Here is a 23,979-nt window from a genome sequence, read left to right as displayed (position 1 = left end):
TTCGGTGGACTCTACCGCGCCTGGTTTCCATTTGTCACCCACTCCGTAGTTCTTGAACCAGACGTCTTCGCTCAGCGGTGGGCCACTGTTGCACGCACCTGCAGAAGGGAATGGTCGTGACACGACGTTGTGCAATAAAGAACGTGGCTGATATCCGAGAAGCATAGAAGCTGGGGTTTGCCTATTTGGCAAGGGAGTGCGACGATAATGCGAAAGAATGTGGTCCAGCCGAGCTTGCAAACTGCCGCGTGTGTTTTTGTTTAACTCCTGTTTGACGGTCCGTACTGCTCTTTCCGCCAGGCCATTAGACTGCGGTTTGTAGGGAGCTGTCAGCAAATGAGCGATGCCATTGCGCTTCATAAATGCCCTGAACTCTTCGCTAGTAAACTGCGGCCGTTGTCCGTCACCAGGGTCTTCGGCAAACCGAACCGGCTGAACATAGTCTGCAGTGCTTCAATTGTCTTTGCCGAACTGGCGGTCTTCATGGCGGTAACCTCGATCCATTTCGTATGGGAATCAACCACGATCAACATGTTACCTTCCACAGGACCCGCAAAATCGACATGGACCCTAGACCATGGCTCCTCTGTGTCCGGCCAAGGCACGGGTTGTCGGGCAGGAGGCATGCTGCCCCATTCTATGCATGTTGGACACGCGTTGACCAGCTTCTCAATGTCCCGATCGAGCCCTGGGTACCAGAAAACAGAACGTGCCAGGTTCTTCATAGCCGTTATCCCTTGATGTGCATCATGCAGCATACGCAGCATTGACTGCCGCGCACTTATCGGAATAACCGCTCGATGGCCCCAGTACACAATTCCGTGGCTGTACGTCAGTTCGTCTTTCCTGTGTATGTACACGCGTAACGGCTCCTGAGCCGGTTGCAAGTACCGTGGCCAGCCATTCTGAATGTAATCGCGGACTTGCGCGAGGTCGCTGTCGTCAACAGTCATTTTAGCCAATTCACTCGTCGACAGAGGACAGGTATTGAGGTGACCAGTCAGAAGCACATACGAGCGTCATCTTCTGCAGCCTTAGTGTTATGCTCCTGCCGCACCGGTAAACGACTGAGGGTGTCTGCAGGAATCAACGTCTTTCCTGGCTTGAACTGAATTTTGTAGTTGTAGGCGCTTAGCAAGAGGGACCAACGCTGAATCCGGGCAGCGGCCATGGCGGGAACGGGCTTGTCGGGGCTGAAAAGGCTCAGAAGAGGTTCGTGATCTGTAACAAGCGTGAAATGATTCCCGAGCAGATATTCCCGGAACTTTGTAACCCCGAAGACCACTGCCAATGCCTCTCTTTTCAATTTGCGCGTAATTACGCTCAGCAGCTGAAAGCGTTCGCGACCGGAACCCAATTGGTCGATCTTGCCCATTTACTCTGTGATATAGCACAGCGCCGACGCCACACGACGACGCATCGGTTTCCAAGATAAGCGGCTTACTTGGATCGTAGTGCGCCAAGAACTTAGCTTCCTCTAGCAGCCGCTTTGTTGCTCGGAACGCGTTATCTTGTCTCGCTCCCCACTGCCAGCGTGTTCTTTCTTAGCAGTTCATGCAGCGGCTCTAGAACAGTAGCCAAGTTTCCCAGAAATGAGTGGTAGTAGGTCACGAAGCCCAAAAACGCCCGTAGTTCCGCTAGACCGGTTGGCTTCGGCATTTTCATTATTGCAGCAATGTTGTCCATCTTAGGTAACAATCCGTTCGTATTTATACGATGTCCCAGAAATTCAACTTCTGCTTGTCGGAACTTTCATTTCTGCGGATTCAGCTTGACACCGTGTTGCCGGAAACGTCTGAAAACTTCACGCAGCGTCTCGCAGTTGCCGCGTTTCTCCGCGACTACCACATCGTCCAAATATACTTGAATGCCCGGAATGCCTTGCAGGATGCCGTCCATACGCCTCTGAAAAATCGCAGGAGCAGAGGCTATACCAAAAGGAAGCCTATTAAAGCAAAACAGGCCTTTCGGAGTGTTTATGACCAATATCTTCTTCGTTTCATCGTCAAGCGGCAACTGACTGTAAGCATCCTTCAAGTCGATGGTGCTGAATACTTCACCACCGTTTAGGTTTGCAAAGATATCCCTTATTTTTGGCAATGGGTACTGCTCCGTGACACATACAGCATTTGCGGTCACCTTAAAATCGCCACACAACCGAATGGAACCATTCTTTTCGATAACGGGAACCAAAGGCGTGGCCCACTCTGCACTGTCGACAGGCGAGAGAATGCCATGCTTAACAAGTCTGTCTATTTCATTTGACACTTGCTCCCGCATTGCATACGGCACAGAACGTGCTTTGCAGAACCGCGGCATCGCATTTTCCCGCAACCGCAAATAGACTGCGGGGCCATCAATCAGCCCTAGACCTGACGGAAACAAATCGCCGAACTCCTCTAAGAGTGCGCTAACCAAAGTACTGTCAGGGACATTTTGCTCACCGGAGGTTTCCTCGCCGAGAATGCTGAAGACGGGCCTTCCGCTACGCTCAAATGCGCTGATGACATCTCGCCCGCACAAGTTCGGGCCATCGCATTGCAGTACGGTTAGAGTTGCATCTAGGGTCTTTCCCGCGTACGAGACCGGAAGTTTCAGCTGACCCCTCACGGTAAGCTTGCCAAGAAAGCAGGACAACTGCAAGGACGTCTCGCGGAGCGCAGGCCAGGCATGCCGATGCTTGCAGTATGTTTTCCACGTAATGATGGAGACAGACGATCCGGTGTCCACTTGCATTGTCAGCGGAATTCCGCTCCAGCAGAGGGTGCGAACCACAGGCTTGACCAAGTTTATTGACGTAGTGTACAAACTCAGTAGATAAAGTTCATTGTCGTCGCTCTCTGAAGAATGCTCCTCACAAAGGGCCACCCCTTGTTTCCATACACTCATCTTAGCTAGGTGCCCTTTACGTCGGCAGCGAAAACACTCCGCCCGGCGAAACTTGCACTTTGCTACCTTGTGCTTAGTGCTACCACAGCACGGGCAAACGACGTCTTCGCTTGGTCGAGAAGTGCTCGGATGAGCCTTGTGGTAATACGGTTGACCTTGCACCTTGCTCCTCACGGCATGGACGTCGCCATAATCCTGTGTTCTCTCCATGTGATCAACGTTGAGAGCTGCCATCTCTGCTGGTAACGCTATATCTTCGGCTTCTTTCAGCGTCAGCGAAGGTCTGGCCAAAAGCTTCCGACGAACGCCGGCATCACGTAGACCACAAACAAGTCTGTCTCGTAGCATCCTGTCCCGTGCCTCGCCAAAGTTGCAACTGCAGGCCTTCTTCCGAATTTCCACAATGAAGTCCTTCGTTGCCTAGTCGGGACGCTGGCACCGGGTGAAGAACTTGTAGGACTCCGCTATTTCGTTGCCCTGTGGCGCAAAGTGTTCTGCCAGCAGTTCAAGCAGCTTCTCGTAGGTAAGGTCTTGAATCTTCGCCGGCGCGCACCGTACCGTTATTATGCCGACTGTTGCCGTGCTTAAGGCTGCCGTTAGCAGGGCTCGTCGTTTCTTCGAGTCGACGATATCGTAAGCTTCAAAGTAGGACTGCAGACGCACCTGGTAGGCGTCCCAACTGTCTTCCGTTTCGTCGAAACCCGGTGGTCCGGAGTGGGCCGCCATGGAGCAGGCACGGCCCGGTGGTGGGCAGCCTCGTCGCCACTGAAGCAACTCGAGAAGCAGTTGGCAAAGAACGAACGCTTTATTAAAGGTTAGTGTAGCTTTTATAGTCTTTACCTTGTGACGTCACCGCAGCCACTGCCGATTCACAAGAGGCATGGCTGGTGAATCTAAGAAAACAAACACGTGTCAGCGGCGCATGCTGATTCACAACAATAATAAAACTAGTCGCGGCGTGCAAGCGACCGTAGCATGCAAACATAACAACTGCCATAAAGATCTATTAGGTGCATTAGTTTAATCATTTGTACAAATAAAGTGTTGTCGGGAATCTAGGGGTTGCAGCGGAGCACCAGAACAAGAGTACCAGCATAGCATGCAGCATCTAGAACAAAACTGCGCGTGCCATGCTTGTGCATTAAGCATGTGTTGCCAGTCTTTGTTTTTCTCGTCTTTTGCAGCCAGCACTAAGGCACCGGCTGAGTGTGCCGACCTTGCCGTTCCTGCGTTGCGGCGTCGGTGGGCGCTACAGCGTATCTCAAAGGCAAAAGCGCATGCACAAAGCGTTTGTGGCCGCCTATTGCTCTGTTTAATGTTCAACATCCACAGAAGCCTTTTCTTAAAAACTTTTGGAAATGAGAACATTTGCCAGCCACTTCTCAATTATTAGTGCACTGTGTGCAACGCAGAATGTCGCCACCCAGCACAAAGTGGGGGAGGTGAGCAGTGAGGCACATGCCTTCTCTGCTAACGTAACAATGTTCATCAGGAAGTGCAGCTGCAAGTTACTGCGGGAAGGCCACTATGGACAAGAACGGCACCGAGAGCGGCGCTGCTGCGCCGGCGTTGAGAGCGCTGCACGCGAACCAAAATTCTATTAGCGGGTGGTACCCCTCTCCCATCTCTCGTTCGCGCCGCCTTGATTGCCTCCTGCACTGCGCGTGTTTGGGCACGTTTCGCGCCGCGCGCGGTGTGTGCCTACGCGTGTGCGCGTTGGAGATTTCCTTCGAAGGGCGGCGTACAGTCTGTTTCACATTTAGGGGAAAACTCGGAGCGCATTGCATCGCGATGCGGCGAGCGCTTAAGTCAGGCGGCGGCAGCAGCTCGCGCAGGTGCTCGAGGGGCGGGATGTTGAACGGCGTCGTCTGCTACGGCGGCGCGCGCTGGCCGCATTGTCGGGACACGTTCTACTGTCAGTTGCAGGGCGCCGATCTCATCGTTACGGCGTGAAATGAGCCGGTACTCTTTAATATGCGTTGTGCGACGCCAACTGATACGCCTCGAAGGTAAGTTCATCGCTGCAGGGCAGTCATAGACGACTTATTGATTCCATATATTCTTGACGGCCCGTTTCTGGAAGGCGACTATATATTCTAACGCGATAGGTCGTCGATCCACACTGCTCGTGTTGTGCAACAACTGCTAGAAGAGCGCGCAGTTACTCTCTTGGAGTGGCCGCCTCAATCCCCGGGCGCCAACATCATTTAAAACGTCTGGGGCTCGTTGAAAGGATCGCTGGCGCACCACCCCCTCTATCAGTCGCCCGAGGATAGGCTTCGATCCACCATCGTCAGCGACTGAGACGCGCTGCGAATGAACTCATACCTGATCAAGTCATTCCGCACTTCACTGCCTTCCAGGATGAGCGCTGTCATCGCTGCCGCTGGGGACATGACGAGATACTAACTGAAGTTCCGAGCGTGACGTGTCCATTTCCCCGCCGGCGGGCAGAGTCTGTCTGGTGTAGCGAATGATTGTCGAGAAAAATTATTTCCAGCTCATTGTCTGAACCTAAAACATTCATTTAATCGTATTCGTTTGTTTCATCGTGTTCGACTCCCATAGTTATCGTTGTTGAGTGCTTTGTTTTCCTTTCGAGTCAAACAAAGACTGAACACGTTGCGCGCACATCTTGGTGCGTCTTGTCGCTGCTTATTACGGTAGCACACACAGTGAAGAAATATACGTGCACTGCCCCTGACAGTAACACGCTTGCCGTAGCAGACGACGCAGATCACGACTCCGCCCCTCGAGCGTCTGCGCCTGCTCGAGCTGCTGCCACCGCACGACTCCATTGCTTGCCGCATCGCGATGCAATACGTTCCGAGTTTTCCCCTAAGTGTGAAGCAGACTGTACACGCTTCTATTTGCCTTTAAGAAGTTCGGTACGCTTGACGATTATTTTTATGGCTGCAATGCGGCGAAAGGGCAGCGTCTGCTTAACCATGTAAGTGACGTTGAGCAGGTGATTGGAAACGACATCGTACGTACCGCCGGAAAAATCGTTAGCACATACGATGCGGCACATACATACGGCACATACGAGCTAAAGTCATTTTTGCAGTTTCTCACAATATGTTTACTACAAATCCGTGTTGTCTCTGATGGCGACAACGGACTTCCATCGACACTGTGCGGAAATAAACAAAATATATCGCTGCATAGCACAAGTACGACATGCGCACACAACTTTAACTAGCGCGTCCCCTACAATATGGAATAGAAGCAGCAATGTAGACAGCTTGGCCATTTTTTAACAGTGCTCAAGAGACCGAAGTTGAAAGTATTAGTAATCATTCCTGCTTCAGCAATGCCGGCGCGACCAAGACGCGGGCGTGTATCGTCCAGTAACTCGATCGATCGGTGCAGTGGTGAAGCGGGAATGAACTCCGGTCATGTTCAATGCATCGTGCACATATTCAATTTCTCGGCACGCGTGAACTTTGGCCACTACTAGTGCATACAACAGAAGTGGTTTCCATTCTTGGGCAGCGCACACATAAACGAAACACGAGAAAGAAGACAGGACAAGCACTCGTCGAACAACTTAGTTTTTATATGAATGATAGGATTATGTACCGAGTAATTATTAAATTCATGTGGGTTACATATAAAAACCGTCGTACACTCAGGAGTGATCAATGAACGAGCTCGCTTCGTTTGTCAGTTGTTTACATCGCTCGGCGCACCGCAGTAATCCATGCGTGTCGTCTGCTTTTTTCGTGCCATTTTCTTGTGAACCGGCAGAATTTCACTGGTGGCATCAACCCTTTCGTGTTTACATTGCTGTCGTGACAGTTAACAACACAATAAAAATTTCCGGTCATCCGAAGAGGCACCGTCGCAAACAAGCGACGTTTCGCGCGCAGCGCGAACTGAACGCGGGCGCGACCGAGCGGCGGCGGAAACCTACACCCGTTGGAGATGCAATCGTTCCGCCAGGGGAGAAACGAGCGCTGGCGTCTAGGATGAAACTTGGCGTGCGGTCGTCCATGAGAGGACCAATGTTGGAGAGGACGGCCTCTGCCACCACTAAATGTAGGCTGCATTTTGATTGGAAGCGGCTCAACTCTCGCCAGCCGAGTGAAATGTCAAAGGGTATGCCTGCTCTCTTTCTTTTTGTCTGCTTCAATTTTGAACTTGCAAGTAGAAAAATTTCTTGTTTGCCCATGCAAATTTTCCTAATTCTTTTTGGATCAACCTAGGGAGTATACAAGGAACGTGTTGTAGCACAACACCGGGTAGCAAAAGTAATACTGCAAGTAATACTCCAAGCTCTAAAATTTGGTGTCATGGCCCCATTAATGAGGACTGAAGAGTTCAGTCAGCTCATGTTTCTATATAACATCTCATCACTTGATAAAAGCACTTCTGAACTTATGAAGCACATCGTTAGTTAATAAACTTGTCACCGTCACAAATATTCGCCTGGATTCTTGCATAAACGAACTGCCATAAGCATTCCCTCAGTGCATAGAAAAGTGGAGCTCTTTACACCTTATGTTCTCGAAACTAATGTGTAACCTTCTTTAATATTTTTTAGTTACTGTTTGCTTTGCTTTTATTTTCACGTCTTATGCTCAGGCAAGTTTCTGCCCTGCAGTAGATTTAAATAAGCAAGCAATATGCTACACAGCAAGGTCGATATTGGACCAGGAGCCTAAGAAGGTCGTTGACTACACCAGAACAGCACCTTGTATGTGCAACTGCAATATACAGGAGTATACACCATCACACTTCACAGTAACTTGGGACCAGATCGAGGAGTACTTGCAATTCTTTTAATCAGAAGAAATCACACATCAACTTTCTGACATCATAGTAAATGGCTCTGTGGCAGCTTGTTACAATGTATATGGGAAAAAGCAGAAAACACTGACATGGCATACGCACTTCTCATACAAAAATGTAGGAAAGAAGAAAACCTATTGTTCTTTAGTTATTTTTAAGGTGAAATGTGAAAGTCATCTATACATACTATTGGTCAATAGGACAAATCATGTGGTTTGCATGACTTCATGTCCCGCAAGTGCTTTTCAAAACATGCGTTCAAGGCTTGGAAATGTAAACTGCTCTGAAGAACATTGTCCCAAGCCACATTAAAGTGAGACCGTTGATGTGCTAATACCAAGAGCTGATTTAATAAATGCATGAATTATGACATAAGGACAAGGTAAAAAGTTCATTCCCCATATGTTGCTTGAATGTATCTGAAAATCAATGACCATAACTATGTTACACAATATCACTGGTGATGAGCACAGGTCCTTTGTCGCCCGATTCAACAGGTCAGGAATCTACTTCTTCTGCTGCAGATGTCTATTACTTGTGGCATCTCAAAATGCAGGACATACAGCTACAGACAAGTTTCCTTAAGGGTAACAAGTTTATGCTCAGACATTTAACCTCAACATGTGAAAAATGAAAAGCAAGATTTTAATTCGAAGGCTGTGGATACAGCAGCAGCTGCCTGTCGGGGCCAGTCTGTCGAGGGCCAGTCTATCGCGTACAAGAAAGCTCACAGGTTCTTAGGCATTATTGTAGATCATGTCTTCACCTGGAGTCCACGTCTTATACATGAAGAAAAAGCTAATTTGTACTGTGAATATGCCCAAATTTGTAGCAGGAAAATTGTGAGGACCATCCGTGCGCTCCATGTTGCAGCTATACACGGCTCTTCTTTTCGGATTTTTTCGATACAGTCTTCCTGTTTTGTCCAAAACATGCAAGACTAATCTACTTTCACTGCAGAGCGCCCAAGCACTTCGGACATGTCTTGGCCTCCTGAGGTGTTCTTCGACAGCAGCAACGATTGTCATTGCCTGTCTGATGACACTACATGTGCCAGCTCCTAGGGAAAGCTGCCAGGAGATCCATCAATTTTATACTCTAGCTTAAAGGAACACCAAATGCAAGTATTAAGTGTTGACTTAATATTAAACTACCATTGGATAAACGTTGCAGCGCTTGTTTCCAAGAAAAGGCTTCGTTTAATAAAAAATGTGTCTAAAGCGTGCGGATACCTTTGGCAAAATTCAAATCGCCCACCCCTGAGCAGGAGTGGTGATCTTGCATATGCTATCTCCACCCTTTTATTTATTTATTTATTTATTTATTTAGTTATTTATTTATTTATTTAAGATACTTTCAAGGCCCAAAGGCACTACAGAAAGGAGTGGGTGAACATAACAAAACAAAGACATATTTAACATGGCGTTTCATGGATGCTGGTTTTGAAGGTGTCGGTATCCAGGATGGCTGCAACGGTGGCGGGAAGGTGGTTCCAATCTTTGCTTGTGCTAGGGATGAATGCATTACTACAAAGTTTAGTATGTGAAGACGGCACACCAACTTTGAAACTGTGATCAGAGCGAGATGATATGTATGACGGTTGGGTTATAAGCTATTCTTTCAGCAAAGGGTTGTGGTGGTAGATCTTACGGAATAGCTAAAGGCAGAAGCGTCTACGACGGAAAGAAAGTTCAGGCAAGTTAAGTGTCGTCTTCATTGAGGTAACGCTAGCATGTCAGGAGTAGTTTGATAGAATGAAACAGCCATCTGTCAGTAAAACGGTGCCTGACAGATAGCACTACATTTTTTCGTGCAAAATGTAAATGCACAGCCATGGAGCAACCAAGCCAGACCAGAGCGTTGGACTCACTGCTGCAGCTGCTTGTAAAAGTGGCATGGACCGTTCGGGCATCCCGCATATCAGACTTGGAATTCTCAGCTACTTGCATTTTGTGGGAGTTTCAAGAGCCAGCAAAACCAGCGTAGCACTACGTGATAATGACACTACTGAAACGCGAAGGCACGGGCAAATCAGGATCTAGCGAAAATGAAACCTTTTGACCACCGCATCGTTGTCATCAATGAGTTACTTTTTCCAACCATTGGGTAGAACTGGACGAGTAGCATTTTCTTCAGTCTTATAATGGAACGCAATTATCTTTTTATTACAAGAAGTTTAGCACTGGCGGCATAAATAAAATGACGAGTGCCTTCGCCATCGGGCTCATACTTTAATGCCCCAGGCAAGTCTCAAATCATGACCTGCATTTACCTCGGTTTCTCGATTACTAAAACATTGTTCACGATAATATTGACGAGGCGTCCTCGAGCATTATCTGTCACTTTAGCTTGAATTATTTGCCTTTAGTGTCCCTTTAAAAATAAAATACATTCTTTTAATGTCACGTCACCATGCCAGCAAAGCATTCAAGTGCATTTTTAAATTGAAATAGCACATGCTACATATATTTGCACGAATATAACGAATTTATTGGTTGTTTTCTTTAATTTATGGCCACAAAATGTGCCTGACGGTTCAGGTTCGTGACACGGAAATAACAATTTTGTTTTCATAAGAAGAACAGTGAACAAGACCATTGGAATTGTTGTGCAGGCGCGTCAAACTAGCGGTCTTTCGAAGTCATGCGGTGGGTCACTGGGCAATCAGCTTTGTTGAGTTCGATTGTGTAACAGGTATTTCAGCAGTGCTGCATAACCTTGGTGGATGTCATAAAGGACACTGCTGCTCTCGCCAACAGCAACAAAGGTTTCGGTACTCGGATTTTCACTTCATTTTGTGGTGGCAATTCGCAGAAACAATGAATAAAGCCCTATTGGCATATGCGTTTATAAGTTGTGTCTCGTTTGTTTATGGCATCGCTTCACATTATAATGGATAAATGGATTCCTCTCAAGCAAGGCAGTGCTCCCTCTTTATGGGCTTCCTCGCTTGGGAGGAAGTTGCGAGGAGACAATTAATGCCATCTGTTGCATAAACCATGAAATAACAAAAGCAATCACCGTCACCCCTAGCACCGTCTGGTACATAAGTGCACCAGCAACTACAGAGTCTGTTGTTCCATGCATGGACGTGGCGTGCAGCCTCACCAAAATAAAGGTAGGGCCGTGACTAGGGCACCTAGATGTTTTTAACGCAATAGCATTAGAGTGTACGCTCAAAGAAAAACCCATCTGTGTCACAACTAGAAAGAAATCCCTGCTTTTTTTACACATTTATTTCAGGAAAAGCTTTGTTAGATCTAGTTTGGTGGCCAATTAGTTTCGTTAATTCGGGTAGATGACAACATTGAACCCTATGGGTACCTGCCAGGGAATGGAAATTTCTTTGTTAGATTGTGAACTTTGTAAAATTGGGTTTTGTCAGATCGAGTTTTAACTGTACATGCAGTCACAAATAGTGCTGTAAATTCTGACCGGCACACAAGCACCGGGGTTTATGCTGGAACCTCCAACAAGTTGTGTATAAATAACCGTTGCACTCGATCTGCAGGTTAGATTTTCAATGATCACAGACTGTGCTTGCTGCTATTGTTGTGCTTAGAGTGTAATTCATTTTCTTGGGTACAGGTTCACTAAAGTGTTAAGTTTGTTAATCATATTTTGGTACTGTCTTGTTCTTCAGCATAACTACAAAGTGACAATATTCAGTTTGGGTGCATTACTTGGGCGTTTCAACCAGTATAAGAAGTATGCATAGCCCGAGGTGAAGTCAAGTAAAAACTTGTTTCAGAAGAACTGTTTCTCAGCATAGTTTCTGCTTGCTAAAATGCATATTTGCCACTAAAACAACAAACACAAAAAGATTATGTGGATCCCACGCACTATGGGAATCAATGTAAGAAAACCTTCCTGTGCCGTTTGTGTACAGAGACGATGATTGGCGGTGATGTTTGTCGAATGTTTATGTTCATCAGCGTTTAGTGCAATCCTAGAGTGGTAAGTTAGTATTAAACATTACTTCCGTGAACCACTTGTGTTTGTCTATGTAGTACACAGAATACACAGCGAGACACGCTCGCTTGAGGTGTTGTTGTGCACCACTGTTCACAGCCTGCGAGATGGTTAGCCCTGTCATACCCTCACATGGCACAACGCATCGTAGCAGATGTGTTAAACTTTCATTAAATTATGGGTTTTAAGTGCCAAGTCCTCAATCCGATTATTCATTACCCAAGATTCTCTAACGTGCACCTAAATCTGAGTACACAAGTGTTCTTGCATTTTTGCCCCCACTGAAATGCGGCTGCTGTGGTTGGCCTCAAACCCATCACCTTGAGCAATGGCCACAAGAATACTGTGACGGGTACAGAAGTGTTGATTTGATAAACGGGCGCTTCCGTAATGTCGTTTAAATGCTGCAGTGCTTTGAGGCTTTATGTCTGCACTCCCTGCACCAGTTGTGCGCTCGGCAAATTTGCCCGGTGACTATTTTTCAGAAATGGCAGTAACATACCATAGCATACCTTAAATTTAAATTTATTCAGTTTGTCCACAGCTGCTGCTGTATCTAGTACTAGTGTTACCTTGCCTTCTTGGCATCTCTTTTTTCCTCTACTGCCCTTCCCCCCCATATACGAGCGCTGCGAGCGAAGAGTGCCAAGGCTGTTATTCACTCCTTCGTGACTGCGCTGGTTCTACCCCTTCTCTAGACTATTCTCTCTTCCAATATCGTCGTGGGTGCCACTGGTACTGTATGAATCTCTATAAAACTCGTCAGCCACTTGAACTATCTCATCCATATTAGTAATGATATTGCCGGCTTTGTCTCTTAACTCATACATCTGATTCTTGCCTATTCCTAGTTTTCTCTTCACTGCTTTTAGGCTTCCTCCGTTTCTGAGAGCATGTTCAATTCTATCCATATTATACTTCCTTATGTCAGCTGCCTTATGCTTGTTGATTAACTTGGAAAATTCTGCCAGTTCTATTCTAGCTGTAGGGTTAGAGGCTTTCATATATTGGCGTATGAGGCATTTGAGGCAAAGAAAGTTTCACTTTATATATACATTGACAACAACACTGGCAGCATTTCCAACTGATTCGTTGAAGGTGCATACCCATGAACAAGCTGACATAGGGAATCGGAGATGCATGAGCGCAAGACAAATCGCAACATTTGAGATAACCAGCAATCGAAAAATCCTCTTTGAGATTGCTACAACAGAAGCAAAATATTAATTATACAGTCAGTTTCTTTTTTATTATTATACTGAACGCTTGCAATAACTTGCATATTTCTTCCGCAACCTTGCTGATCTGCTCTCTCTCGAGTGGTTCAAAAGCAGAGGCAAGCGAGCTTGACAGGGGCAGTGAAAGCAGAACGTAAATAATGCCAGTCTGCCACCTTCTTGAAATTATGGGCAGCCTTATAAAGATATGGAACCACTGAAGTTCTGAGGATTCTTGTAGTTGCTGCACTGCTTGTACCTTTGACTTCCTTAGATGAACCGACGTTACCAATTACCTATGGAACTTTGCCATCACATGCCTATGAAGATGATGAACCTGACTTTTTGAAGGCCAACTCGAGGCAGAGTGTAGTAATGTCTCATTTCACTATTTCGGAATGGGGAAGGATTGTACGGCAGCACCTTTTTCTTGGCTTATGCAATATTTTTGTCAGCAAACGTTAATAAAAAACATTAACCCATTCACTTCTACAACCGCTGATACACCAGCCACGATTGCCAAGGCCAACGTTGAAGTGACCAGTGCACGATCTATTGTATATATATATATATATACAGTAGGTCGTGGACCAGTGATTCACCAGTCGCTCAAAGAACGGCTGATTCTGGCTATTTTTTATAGATGGCAGCACATTGCAGGTTATTGTCTACTTGTATTGGGCTTCGCGCACTGGATCGTCCTACTTGTCTACACTTTCAGCAGGAGTATTCTGTAAAACAATGCAAAGCTTCCGGCTCGCCTTACTCCATTCTGTTGCGGTAGCCGTTGTAACCAGAGTACCTCACTTGAAGAAAGCGGAAAGGCTTCCGAGCGGATGCATTTCTTTCAGCACATACCACTGAAAACTGCAAAGCAGAACTATTGAATGCTTTCGAAGGCCAAGTTCCAAAGTCTAAGAGGCGTTCTGGGTGCAAGAAACTCAAAAGTGCACATCACGTTTCAGCACGCTTGAAATTTTTCTTGATTTTTTTTTTTTCACTGCATCTGATGCGGAAGCCTTTTGTGAACAAAATAAATAAGACATTTTGTAAATGCTGTAGCAGATTTTAGAGCAATTTTCTTACAATGTGGTACATGCTCGATGAAGCAGGTAAATGTGCTGCGGACCACCAGGTGTGGCAAAGAACCACACGGGCAGAAGCGAAGGGGTTAATATATATACATACGCTAAACCCACAGCTGGTCAAATGGCTGAATTACATGCAGCTACTTGTGAACGCATCTTTCAAATCACATGCGCCCCGGCAGAGAGTGGCCGTCAAAATGGAGCAGCGCCTGATACACACGAGTAGCGGTACTAGTGCTAAGTGCAAAGCCCTCTCACCAACATGCTCCATATAAAGTGCAAGTGTTTGACGTAATAGTTCTGCGGAAACCCGCAAGGTGGAGGGAAGTAACTAATAAAGGGAAATGAGACATCCACCCAATCGTAGCAATTGCTACAAAGGAAACCCATCTGGGTTCCTCGAAAGAAAAGCCTCGCAGTTTAGGAAAAATTCGTCCTGGTCCGGGACTAGAACCCGGGACCACCGCCTTTCCAGGACGATTGGGTGGATGTCTCATTTCCCTTTATTAATAAAGTCCAAGTGCAATAAACGGAGACCAGAACTTTAGGCAATATGCTTATTTTTCCCTTACGTCCTTATCATGCCTATTTACCATATAAGCATGAACTATGGGCCCAGAAACATTTCAGCGACACTTTTATTGTGCCTCTTAAAGCCTATTTCAATATTAGTGCCTATATTGAATTATCAGAGCCTAAAAATGCCTTCTTCTGTTTTGTACTATCCTTATTGTTTATAATGTGATCACCCTCCTGGGACCTTGGCTGAAGGCAGTGGACTGTTACCAGAAACACTTTGCCTGTGCCCATTATTAACAGCTTTGTAGCAGACAAAAGCCTCGCTGTGAGAAGGGCTCAAACTGTACAATGCACTAGAAGGAGGCTAAGCACACTTGTGCGCTCACTTCATGTTATTAGCCTACATCACTGAGAAACTTGAATGCCCAGCACAACTCTGACCCAGAATGTGGAGCCACATTCTGGACGTTTAAGAAAGGGCCGCCACTGTTCCCAATGAACCTGTTGCTGACAGAGTTATCAAAGGTTCTGACTGGCAGACATTGTGGAATTCTGGAAGGCCATCAAACAAGCCAAAGTACAAATATGTGCCCCTAACTTCGGTGGTTGCCGAGTCTTCCTTATCTGCATACAAATCAATATTCAATACAGAAAGGCTCAACACGAAACCCAAAAATCTTGAGATTCTGCATGTTTGTCCACAATTTCACAACTTTCTGCATGGTGCCTAGTCACACTAAACTTCAAATAAATCTTGTAGCCTACACTGCTTCATTCTACTTTATCAAGAAAATAAAGTGAATTTCAGAAAACAAGGGTTTTGTAGACTGTGCTCCGAAGAATTTATCCTCAGTTGCACAGCTAGAGTTCCTTTAACTAAGCCTATAGATGACTCAAAGATATTATATGGTACCTATATATGCTTTAAAGGGACACTAAAGGCAAATATTAATGCGACCTGGACTGTTTAATTACCTTTCCAGAAACCTTGCAACGGCTGTTTCACGCCAAGAAAAGACTTAGTTTACGAGCAAATTTTATTTGAAGGGTCTGAATGCCTTTTTCGAAATTAAAATCTCCCGCCACCCAACCGGAGAGTGGTGACGTTGCATACGTCATCACCGCCCTTTGCTGCCATCGGTGAATAAAACGGCACCCGAGAGACGGCAGCACCGAGCCAAGAAAGAGCGGCGGAATCACCGCTGCAGCTGCTTTTTGGTCAAGTGGCGTAGACCACTCAGGCATCCCGCGACATCACATAGAAGTTGAATTCTCTGCTACTTGTAGTTTGAACAAGTTTCGTGAGCCAGCAAAACCTGCGCAGCACTACGCGATCAGGAAAGTACTGAAACGCGAAAGCGTGGGCGGTGCAGAAGCGAGCAAAAACAAAATCTTTCGACCGCCCACATCATTGTCAATGGTAATTTCAATGTGTTTTTTCTAAACATGAAATGGAAGTGGACAACTAGCATTTTATTTCATATTATAATACAATGCGAGGATGTTTTTTGCAAGGAGTAGTTGAGTACTAGTGACAGAATTTAACTGAGGAGTGCTTTCATCATCAGGCAAGTGCTTGAATGTCCCGGGGGAGTCTCTAATCATGTCCTGCATTTAGCTCGATTTCTCTATTATTAAGGCTCTGTTCGCGATAACATTGGCGCCTTAGAGATTCTCGAGCACTATCACTTTAGCTTGACTTAGTATTTGCTTATAGTGTCCCTTTAAATAACGGCTTTAGTGCCTTTCACAGGCATCTAAAACAGCATTTTTTAATGCCTAAACATCCGGTCTTAGCACCAAGTCCTACTATGCCTCACACGACGTATGCTGTGGGTGCGAGGGTGAGCCAAGAAGGATGGTGGCTTGATGCCTCTTCGAGCACGGTTGTGGGTGCATGTGGTTGTCAGCATGACTGAAGGCATATGTGGCCCGTGCGCATTATCTTGGAGATTATCTATGCCAGGTGGAAAGGCTTGCCAAGCCGAGGCTTCATGTGCGCTGTCTTTTTAGGCGTTTAGTGCTGGATGTCGTGTAACCTCAAGTTTCGTAGACGCATTGAAGTGAGAGGCAGACAAAGTGTTAGCTTCTCTTTGCTTCCGCTCTTCATAATAGCGTCATCCCACTGTGGGCTACACTATCAACCGTGGTGATTGAGTGGATGCGAAAGCTTTGCACGCTTCGCTTCGTACTGCCGACGTGGAAATATCATCGACACGGCATAACGCCGTATCTTTGATCACCGAATCCCACATTCAGCAAAATGACAATTTCTTTTCTTACTGAAATTAGTTTCTCCCAATTGCCCAATAATTTTGAACATTTTACGACCCCCTTCTTGAAAGAAAGATTCGCTGGCAACTGTATACTTACTTGCATAAAATGTCGCGTTTCAGTACGAAACTTCAATATATAATGTGCCGATTTTACGGACTCCATTATGTCGAGGTTTATGTATGTGCTAAAAAAGTTAACTTTAAATCTAAAATCTGCAGGGTGTTACGCAGTGGAAGTTTATGTGTAAATGAGAGCCCTTGCTGTGGTTTCTAAATATGGTTCAACTGTTAGAACAGTGCTTCGGGGAGCCTTCTCAGTTAAAAATGACCAAGAAATATTTTATGTCAAAAAGCCTTGAAATAGCTGAAACACCTTCACTTTTAAAAGACACAAGCAACAAGCAAAAGAGCAACTACAAGAACCACAAGACTTGCAGTGGTTTGTTATGTTCACAAGTTCACCCATAATCTCAAGATAGGTGGCATTATGTACAGGGTGGGATTGCGAGAACAGCTTTTGGCGCAACTTCTGGAGCAGGAAAATCTTTAATTGGGAGCAGGACATCTCAAATTTGCTGCAGGTTAAACGGGTGGAAAAGGACATTTTTGGAGCGGCAGAGTTCAAATTTTGGGCAGCTATATTGAGACTAATGTTGAATTCCAATGGCGGAGTCAGGGCAAGTTTTTCTGCTCATTTCGGAGCAAGTTTGTTCCAATGGCAGAGTGAGGGCGGGAGCAAGATGTTCCAATGAGAGAGTCGGAGGGGATTCAGAGCGGGAGTCACTCCGTGGAGCAGAAAAAGATGCTCCGCCAAAATCGGCGGAGGGGACTGGAACTCTGCGTGACGTATTTTCTTTACCACGTTTGTCTCGCGAGGAAGCAAAAGCTGCTGCACGCTTGGCGAGATATCCATTACGCACTTTTAAAAAAACAGGTGAACGGCACTGAAGAGACAAGTGACCAGTGCGGCGGTGCTGGGAGCAAACAGCGGAAGAAAATAACAACACGCAAGGTATCCTGGGTAACTCGGTGATAGAACTTCCGCTTCCGCCTTGCTCCGGCGGCGCAGGTTGTGTTCCACTCGTGGATCTGGAGGCGTTGCTCTGTGCCAGTATAAGTGCTCGCTCGCGGAGTCCGTCGGCTGCTCCGACTCCGCCATTGGAATTCAACATAACACTCCATGGAGCAGCTCAGTAAGCTAAGGGCCACAATTTGTAGATTAGTCCTTCATTTTTGGATTAACTCCTGCCATTTTTAATAACTGCCTCACAGCTGTCATAGAACTGACTTCAGAGTATGCAAAAGAACTGCAGTCTTCCATTTTCTAGTGTTTAAAATGTACACTGAAGTCCCTATAATTTCAACTCCTATAATTTGAACTAACGGATAACTCGGAACTGTACTTTGGGCCCCGTCATGGCAGGGGACATTTAAAGGGAGAGAAACTCTTCGCGTATGATGAGCAAAACGAGAACAAGGTGAAAGCAGGAGCCAATTTTTAAACAAGTGGACTTTTCTTCAAGGCCTTGAAGAAGACAAGTCCACTAGTCGAAACACTGGCTCCTGCTTTCACCTTGTTCTCGTTTTGTTCATCATCTTGAATTTCCATCTCCTGCCTTCCCCATGTTTTTTTGGTGTATGAACACATAAAGGTGCAAGACCGATATTTCATGCAAAATTCCCGTTCCCACCTACCACTTATCGCAGAAATAAATAACTAGAATGGCCAGACACAAACCAAAATTACAGTTGAATGCTAAGGCGCATGCAACTGTTTTTTGTTTTTTTCCAAGCCATGTTCAGACTACACATTAGAGGGATTTCTACACACCAGGTGCCAGCAGGGACCATGTGATGACGGTGCAATAGTGGACCTGCCACTCCATTCATGTATGGCTATAGGTAATAACTTCGGGCGTACCACAGGGGTGCGTCCTTGGCCCCCTATTGTTTTTAATCTACATAAACGACTTGCTAGAAAACATTTCTTCCTGCATGCGAATCTTCACTGATGATTGCATCATATATTGTCCAATAACCTGTGCTGACGACCACTTAAGGCTGCAAATCTGCCTTTACCGCATTAACAACTGGTGTAAAAAATGGATCATGTCGCTGAATACAGAAAAATGCAAAATAATCTCCTTCACACGCAAACAAAACATTTCCATCTATTGCTACACCATTAACAATTACCAACTGTCGCAGGCATCACCTTATAAGTACCTTGGTATTCATTTCATATCCAGCCTCTACTGGTCTACTCATATTACCACCATATGCGCAAAAGCTTCAAAATCTTTAGGATATTTACGTCAAAATTTACATAACTGTCCCACTCACGTTCATCAACTAGCTTATCAGACCTTTGTTTACCCACAGCTTGAATTCGCTGTATCTATTTGGTCTCCCTGCCACAATTATTTAATTAACATGCTTGAAGCGGTTCAGAATAGGGCCGCTTGTTTCATTTCAAGCAATTATGACAACCATAAAAGCATAACGCAAATTAAGCTCAATCTTTCACTTGAACTCCTTAGTGCTCGTCATGAAATTGCTCTTTCATGCCTTTTTCACAAACACGCATTCAGCAACAGACCATTCCCACTTCACCTTGATGCTCCTTCCATTACATCAAGTCAGTTGCATAATCACTTTTCACACGATTATATGGGTCAACTCATGCCTTCAACTCATCTGCTCTTCCTCGCACCATACGTTTGTGGAATGGTCTTCAAGGCAACATTGCATCCGAACCAGACCACGATAGTTTCTGTCAACTTCTGCAGTCTTTCTTTTCGCAATGAAAACTTACTAGCTTTTACAATTTTGTTTTACTTCCTGTGCCATGTCCTGCATCCCGCCCATGTATTTATTTATTTGTTATTTTTAGAGCTTTAAGACAAAGGACATCCGCCATTTTTTGTACCACTGCACATGTTTTTCTGTTAATTTTCTTTCAGTATCTCACTTTGTGCCCAACTGCACTTTTTATATTGATAAATGTTTTTACTGTGCACGTGATTAGTTCCTGCGTTTTTATCATGCCCTACCATTGTGCGTCTTTTAAACACTGCCAATTGTTCCTGCACCTAGAATCCGCATTTTGGCTGCCTATCTTTGGTTTAGTTTCTTTTCTTTTTACTGTTGTCATTGTGATTGGTATACTTTATTGTTCTTGTGTGCAGTTTTGCCATATGTATAATGCCAGTCAATATTTTTTTTTTCATGTTATCTTTTTTCCTGCCCAACCATATATTTGCCGTCATACCACATTATCATCGATTCCTCTCCATTTCTTTGTGTTAAATTGCAAGTTTGAGCCGTATGTTTGTACACTGACAAGTTAGTTCGCACTTTTTACCCCCTTACTCAATGCCGTCAAGGGGCGTGTAAGGTATCTTCAATAAATAAATAAATAAATAAATAAATTGTTTTGCATATTGTAGACGTTCTTGCAACAATTCTTATCGCAATTTGCATAAAAATGTTTCGTCAACAAACATGTTTTTGAGCATTATTAACTATTTTGTGAATTTACAAGTGCGCTGTTCCCCCATGGATGCAGTTTATTTATTTATTTATTTATTTATTTATTTATTTATTTACAGTATCCTCAGAGTAAGTGTGTGAGAGAACTAAGTGAGAGAAACATTAATGTGGCTCCCAGAAGCTGCTCGAGCCCTTTGGCATTCACATACCGCTATACACTGCATACTGCTATACTGAATCCTCTTATTGGCATCGCCGACGCCCAATTACTAAACGCGGCCAACACTGACCTATGGGCACCTTATCGAACCAATCAGGCTTCCAGTGCGAGTGCCTTCATGCCTATCAGTCTATATCAGCACAAGCATGCCCATGCAACTCACTTCTTTCCGTTTGCTTTTACACACTAAACATTTTATTTTTGTGGCTTAACAACACAGGCATAGCGGCCAGTACATGGCCAATAAATTTGCGGTGAGGCCTCTGATAGCATGAATCAAGTATGTTTAATACAATTATGGGTTGTGAACCATCTTATTGCACTGTACCTTTGTATCCCATTAGCTAAGCATTTCACTTTATGGTCCGCTTGGTGCTAACACCTATAGCACCATGCAAGAAGAAAATATTTGACGAAGGTGGTAACATTCTCGAAACATATGCGCTTCAAGTGACCGAAACGAAGGTCCCGAGACTTCGATACAACTTTTGCGCAGCTACAATGTTCTTTGCATTTCAACACACAGCCCATTCCTAGCAGCTTATGCTACATAGGAACTGTCAGACATTGTAGAAACTTCATGATCACCCAAGTTAATCAGGTTCTAACATTTCTTCACCAAGGTACAAATGCCATCGTCATTTTAACAGACACTGCTGACGACTTCGCAATCTGTTCTCACTTTTTCACATTGGATAGCCAGGTACCTGCAAAATGCTTCGTATAACATAGGCTCTCACAGTGCATGGGATCTGCACAACTTTCTTTTTTCTGATTTACTTTGTATGCTTCATGCGAAGACCACCGGTCCTTGCACATTAATGTTTCAATGTTTGTCAATTTAAACGAATGCAAACATCCTGGTCGCATGCTTCGATTCTCACATACATTTGGCTGCTTGGTCTACATGTTTTGCATGTGTTCAGCCTTTGAAAAATGTTTTGGTTATAGTGCAGTACTGCTTACGTGCATATTCATGACTCTGGCGACTTACGCTAAAAGCAGTTTATGCTGTATATTGCTTCTGCTGTAATAAGTCTGAAATGAGCTTCTTTCACATTAAACTGGTTGTCTCAACAGCTGTAAAAGGATAGTTAGGTGGGCTAGTTGGTAACGCATATTAATAAAAACTCAGAGCGCTCGTGTGGTGTGTGTTTCTTTTTCTACGTCTTTCGTGTATTTAGCGCTCTAAGTTTTTACTAATCAACAGTTTCATAAACTCACTTTTTTCACGAACGGCAACTGACTGGAACGGCCTTCCCCACCATATCGCTGCCATAACCTGTCCATCCACAATTTCTACTTCTGTAAACGCCTGCATCTTGTAAACACCACCCCTTATGTAACACCCCAAACGGGGTCTTTAAGGAAAATAAAGTGATGTGATGTGATGAGTTGTGATCCACCTTCTTCCCTATGTCTAATTATTCATGGGTATACACCCTAAGTAGATCAGTTGGAAGAGCTGCCCTTGTGACTGTAGATGTTTCTGCATTTTTGTGCGTGTTCTCTAGGTGGAAAATAATGTGCAGCAAACACCTTGCTTATTTTGCTGCACTGAAAGAGTGGCACCATCTGGTAGTGTCAGGGCAAAACACAGTGTGCCTTATTTTGCCATTACAGTGAGAAATAGCGGTCATTGTTTTGTTCACACAAATTGTACATTCTTGTCAAGCATTACCGCAAATTAAGCTCCTTCCGATTTATTGCGGGCAAAACAGGCAGTAATGCAACAAATCGTGTCATTAAGCTGCATGCACTGTGAAATGCCACCTCTATGTGAGCACGAACATGCCAGCAGTTGAAGGCAGGCGAGCCACACATACCCAGCACTCCCACTGACACATTAGTATTGCGCAGTGTGTGGAGATGGCTTACAGGTTAATTGAGCATGCCAAAAATGGAAAAGAATTACAATATTCACCTGCAGGTAGGCAAGATTACAACTGCACATGTGAGCATGTCTCTTGTGGCAGATTGTGTATCGCACACTACACTAAAGATCATGATGGCTAAAACACTAAAATATTTCATGCATGGAACATAAAATTGTGTGGTCAGGTTTCACCATGCTGAGCAAATAAAGACATGCATCTTATACAGAGGTACAATTTTTATGCCACCTTCTCTCACCAAAACGAGTGCCTGCATGGGGGATGAGACACAACGTCACTTACACATAGGAAAATACGACAATTGTAAGTTCATAATTGAGAAGGCAATGTTACGGTGATGCATGTCCCCTGTAAAGGGCACTAAGCCATGTTCAGCTGAACAGCTTATTTGCAGGTGGCACATCTGTACAAGAAATATTCTCCCACACAAATCTTTCAAAAAAGCCATAGTACCAGCTGGGCAGCAGGTATTTGAACCAATGCTCTCCCCCGAGTGTTGGGGCCTGCAGTGCAAAGCTAATGCTTTGAATACACAAATCCATGTGAACGCCATAGGGTATGTCTTAGTATCGCACCAGTGCCACGAGGCATTTCTTGCTCACTGCAGCATGTTAACACATGACCTGAAAAGCTGTGACTAGGTGATCAGCCCACTGCAATTGTCCGAGTTGTTCATACCAGTTTAGTGATCATTATTTACAAAAAGAAAATACACAGGGGTAAGAAAAATAATGAACAGGCCTGAAGATAGGTAAACATAAACATGGGCTTGTACACAGGGTAGCAAGACAAAGGTCAGGTGGTCAGTGCAATATATGCATCCACAATACTTAACTAAAGCAACATAAGTAATGCCACTGTTAAAGCTAAAAAAATTAGGAACTATTAATAAATAATTAGTGCAATGTCAGTCCTCCTTTGGTACCAACCAAGGGGTGGCCGTGCCCCAGGCTGCAAGGCGTCCCAGCAGCTCAGTGCGCACTGTCGCTGTCACCTTGGTGGCCAGGCTGGTGGCAGCCGCAGCCACAAACACCACGTTGTAGGTGAGCACCAGTGGAAAGCTGGCCAGCCACTCAATGCGGCCAAAGTCGCCCAACAGGTCAAAGTTGGTGATGCCTGCATGCAATGATGAGCAACCCAGAGCCTGTTTTTGTAAACAACTGTGTACGCTGTGCATTTGTTGCTTTTCTGGCTCATATAAAAACCACACTTATAAAGTTTTTAAGCATTTAGGTTATTCACCATCCTTTGTGTGACAACCTGCTACAGCTTCAGAGCTTTTTTTATGAAGGGCAATGAAAACATTACAGAGGCAGGAACACGGCAATAAAAACCACACTTGCAAAGTTTGTAGCATTTAGGTTATTCACCATCCTTTGTGCGACCACCTGCTACAGATGCAGAGCTTTCTTTATGAAGGGCAATGATAACATAGCAGAGGTGGGAACACAGCAGCAAGTAATAGAAAACATTGGTAGCTACTCATTCTAGTTGAGACTCAGGGGTAGAAACCTCTCAGAACCTGCTTGAAACGCCAAAGCCCAAAAACAAATGTGATTTTCAGCGCATGCTCGGTATGCTGAATTACTTTGCTACTTTAAGTACGTGCCGCGAATA

At 45.0% G+C, this 23,979-nt stretch overlaps 1 protein-coding gene across 4 annotated transcripts in view; it reads right to left on the bottom strand.

The window, feature by feature from the left end:
* Positions 1-7,659: 7,659 nt before the first annotated feature.
* The window catches only part of lili (LMBR1-like protein), a 242,845-nt gene continuing 226,525 nt past the window's right edge, over positions 7,660-23,979 (bottom strand). For 3 of the 4 annotated variants that reach the window (XM_050177344.2, XM_055070089.1, XM_055070090.2), the window contains one exon: positions 7,660-23,478. In XM_050177344.2, the coding sequence (XP_050033301.1) occupies positions 23,270-23,478 (209 nt within the window). In that variant the 3' untranslated portion in view covers positions 7,660-23,269. The remainder of the gene's footprint in view (positions 23,479-23,979) is intronic. The other variant, XM_055070088.1, reaches the window with a different exon arrangement.

This window comes from Dermacentor andersoni, chromosome 5, assembly GCF_023375885.2.
Source record: "Dermacentor andersoni chromosome 5, qqDerAnde1_hic_scaffold, whole genome shotgun sequence".
In the NCBI taxonomy this organism is placed as follows: domain Eukaryota; kingdom Metazoa; phylum Arthropoda; class Arachnida; order Ixodida; family Ixodidae; genus Dermacentor; species Dermacentor andersoni.
Note: the sequence above shows the minus strand (reverse complement) of the source record. Positions and strands in the feature narration are given on the sequence as shown.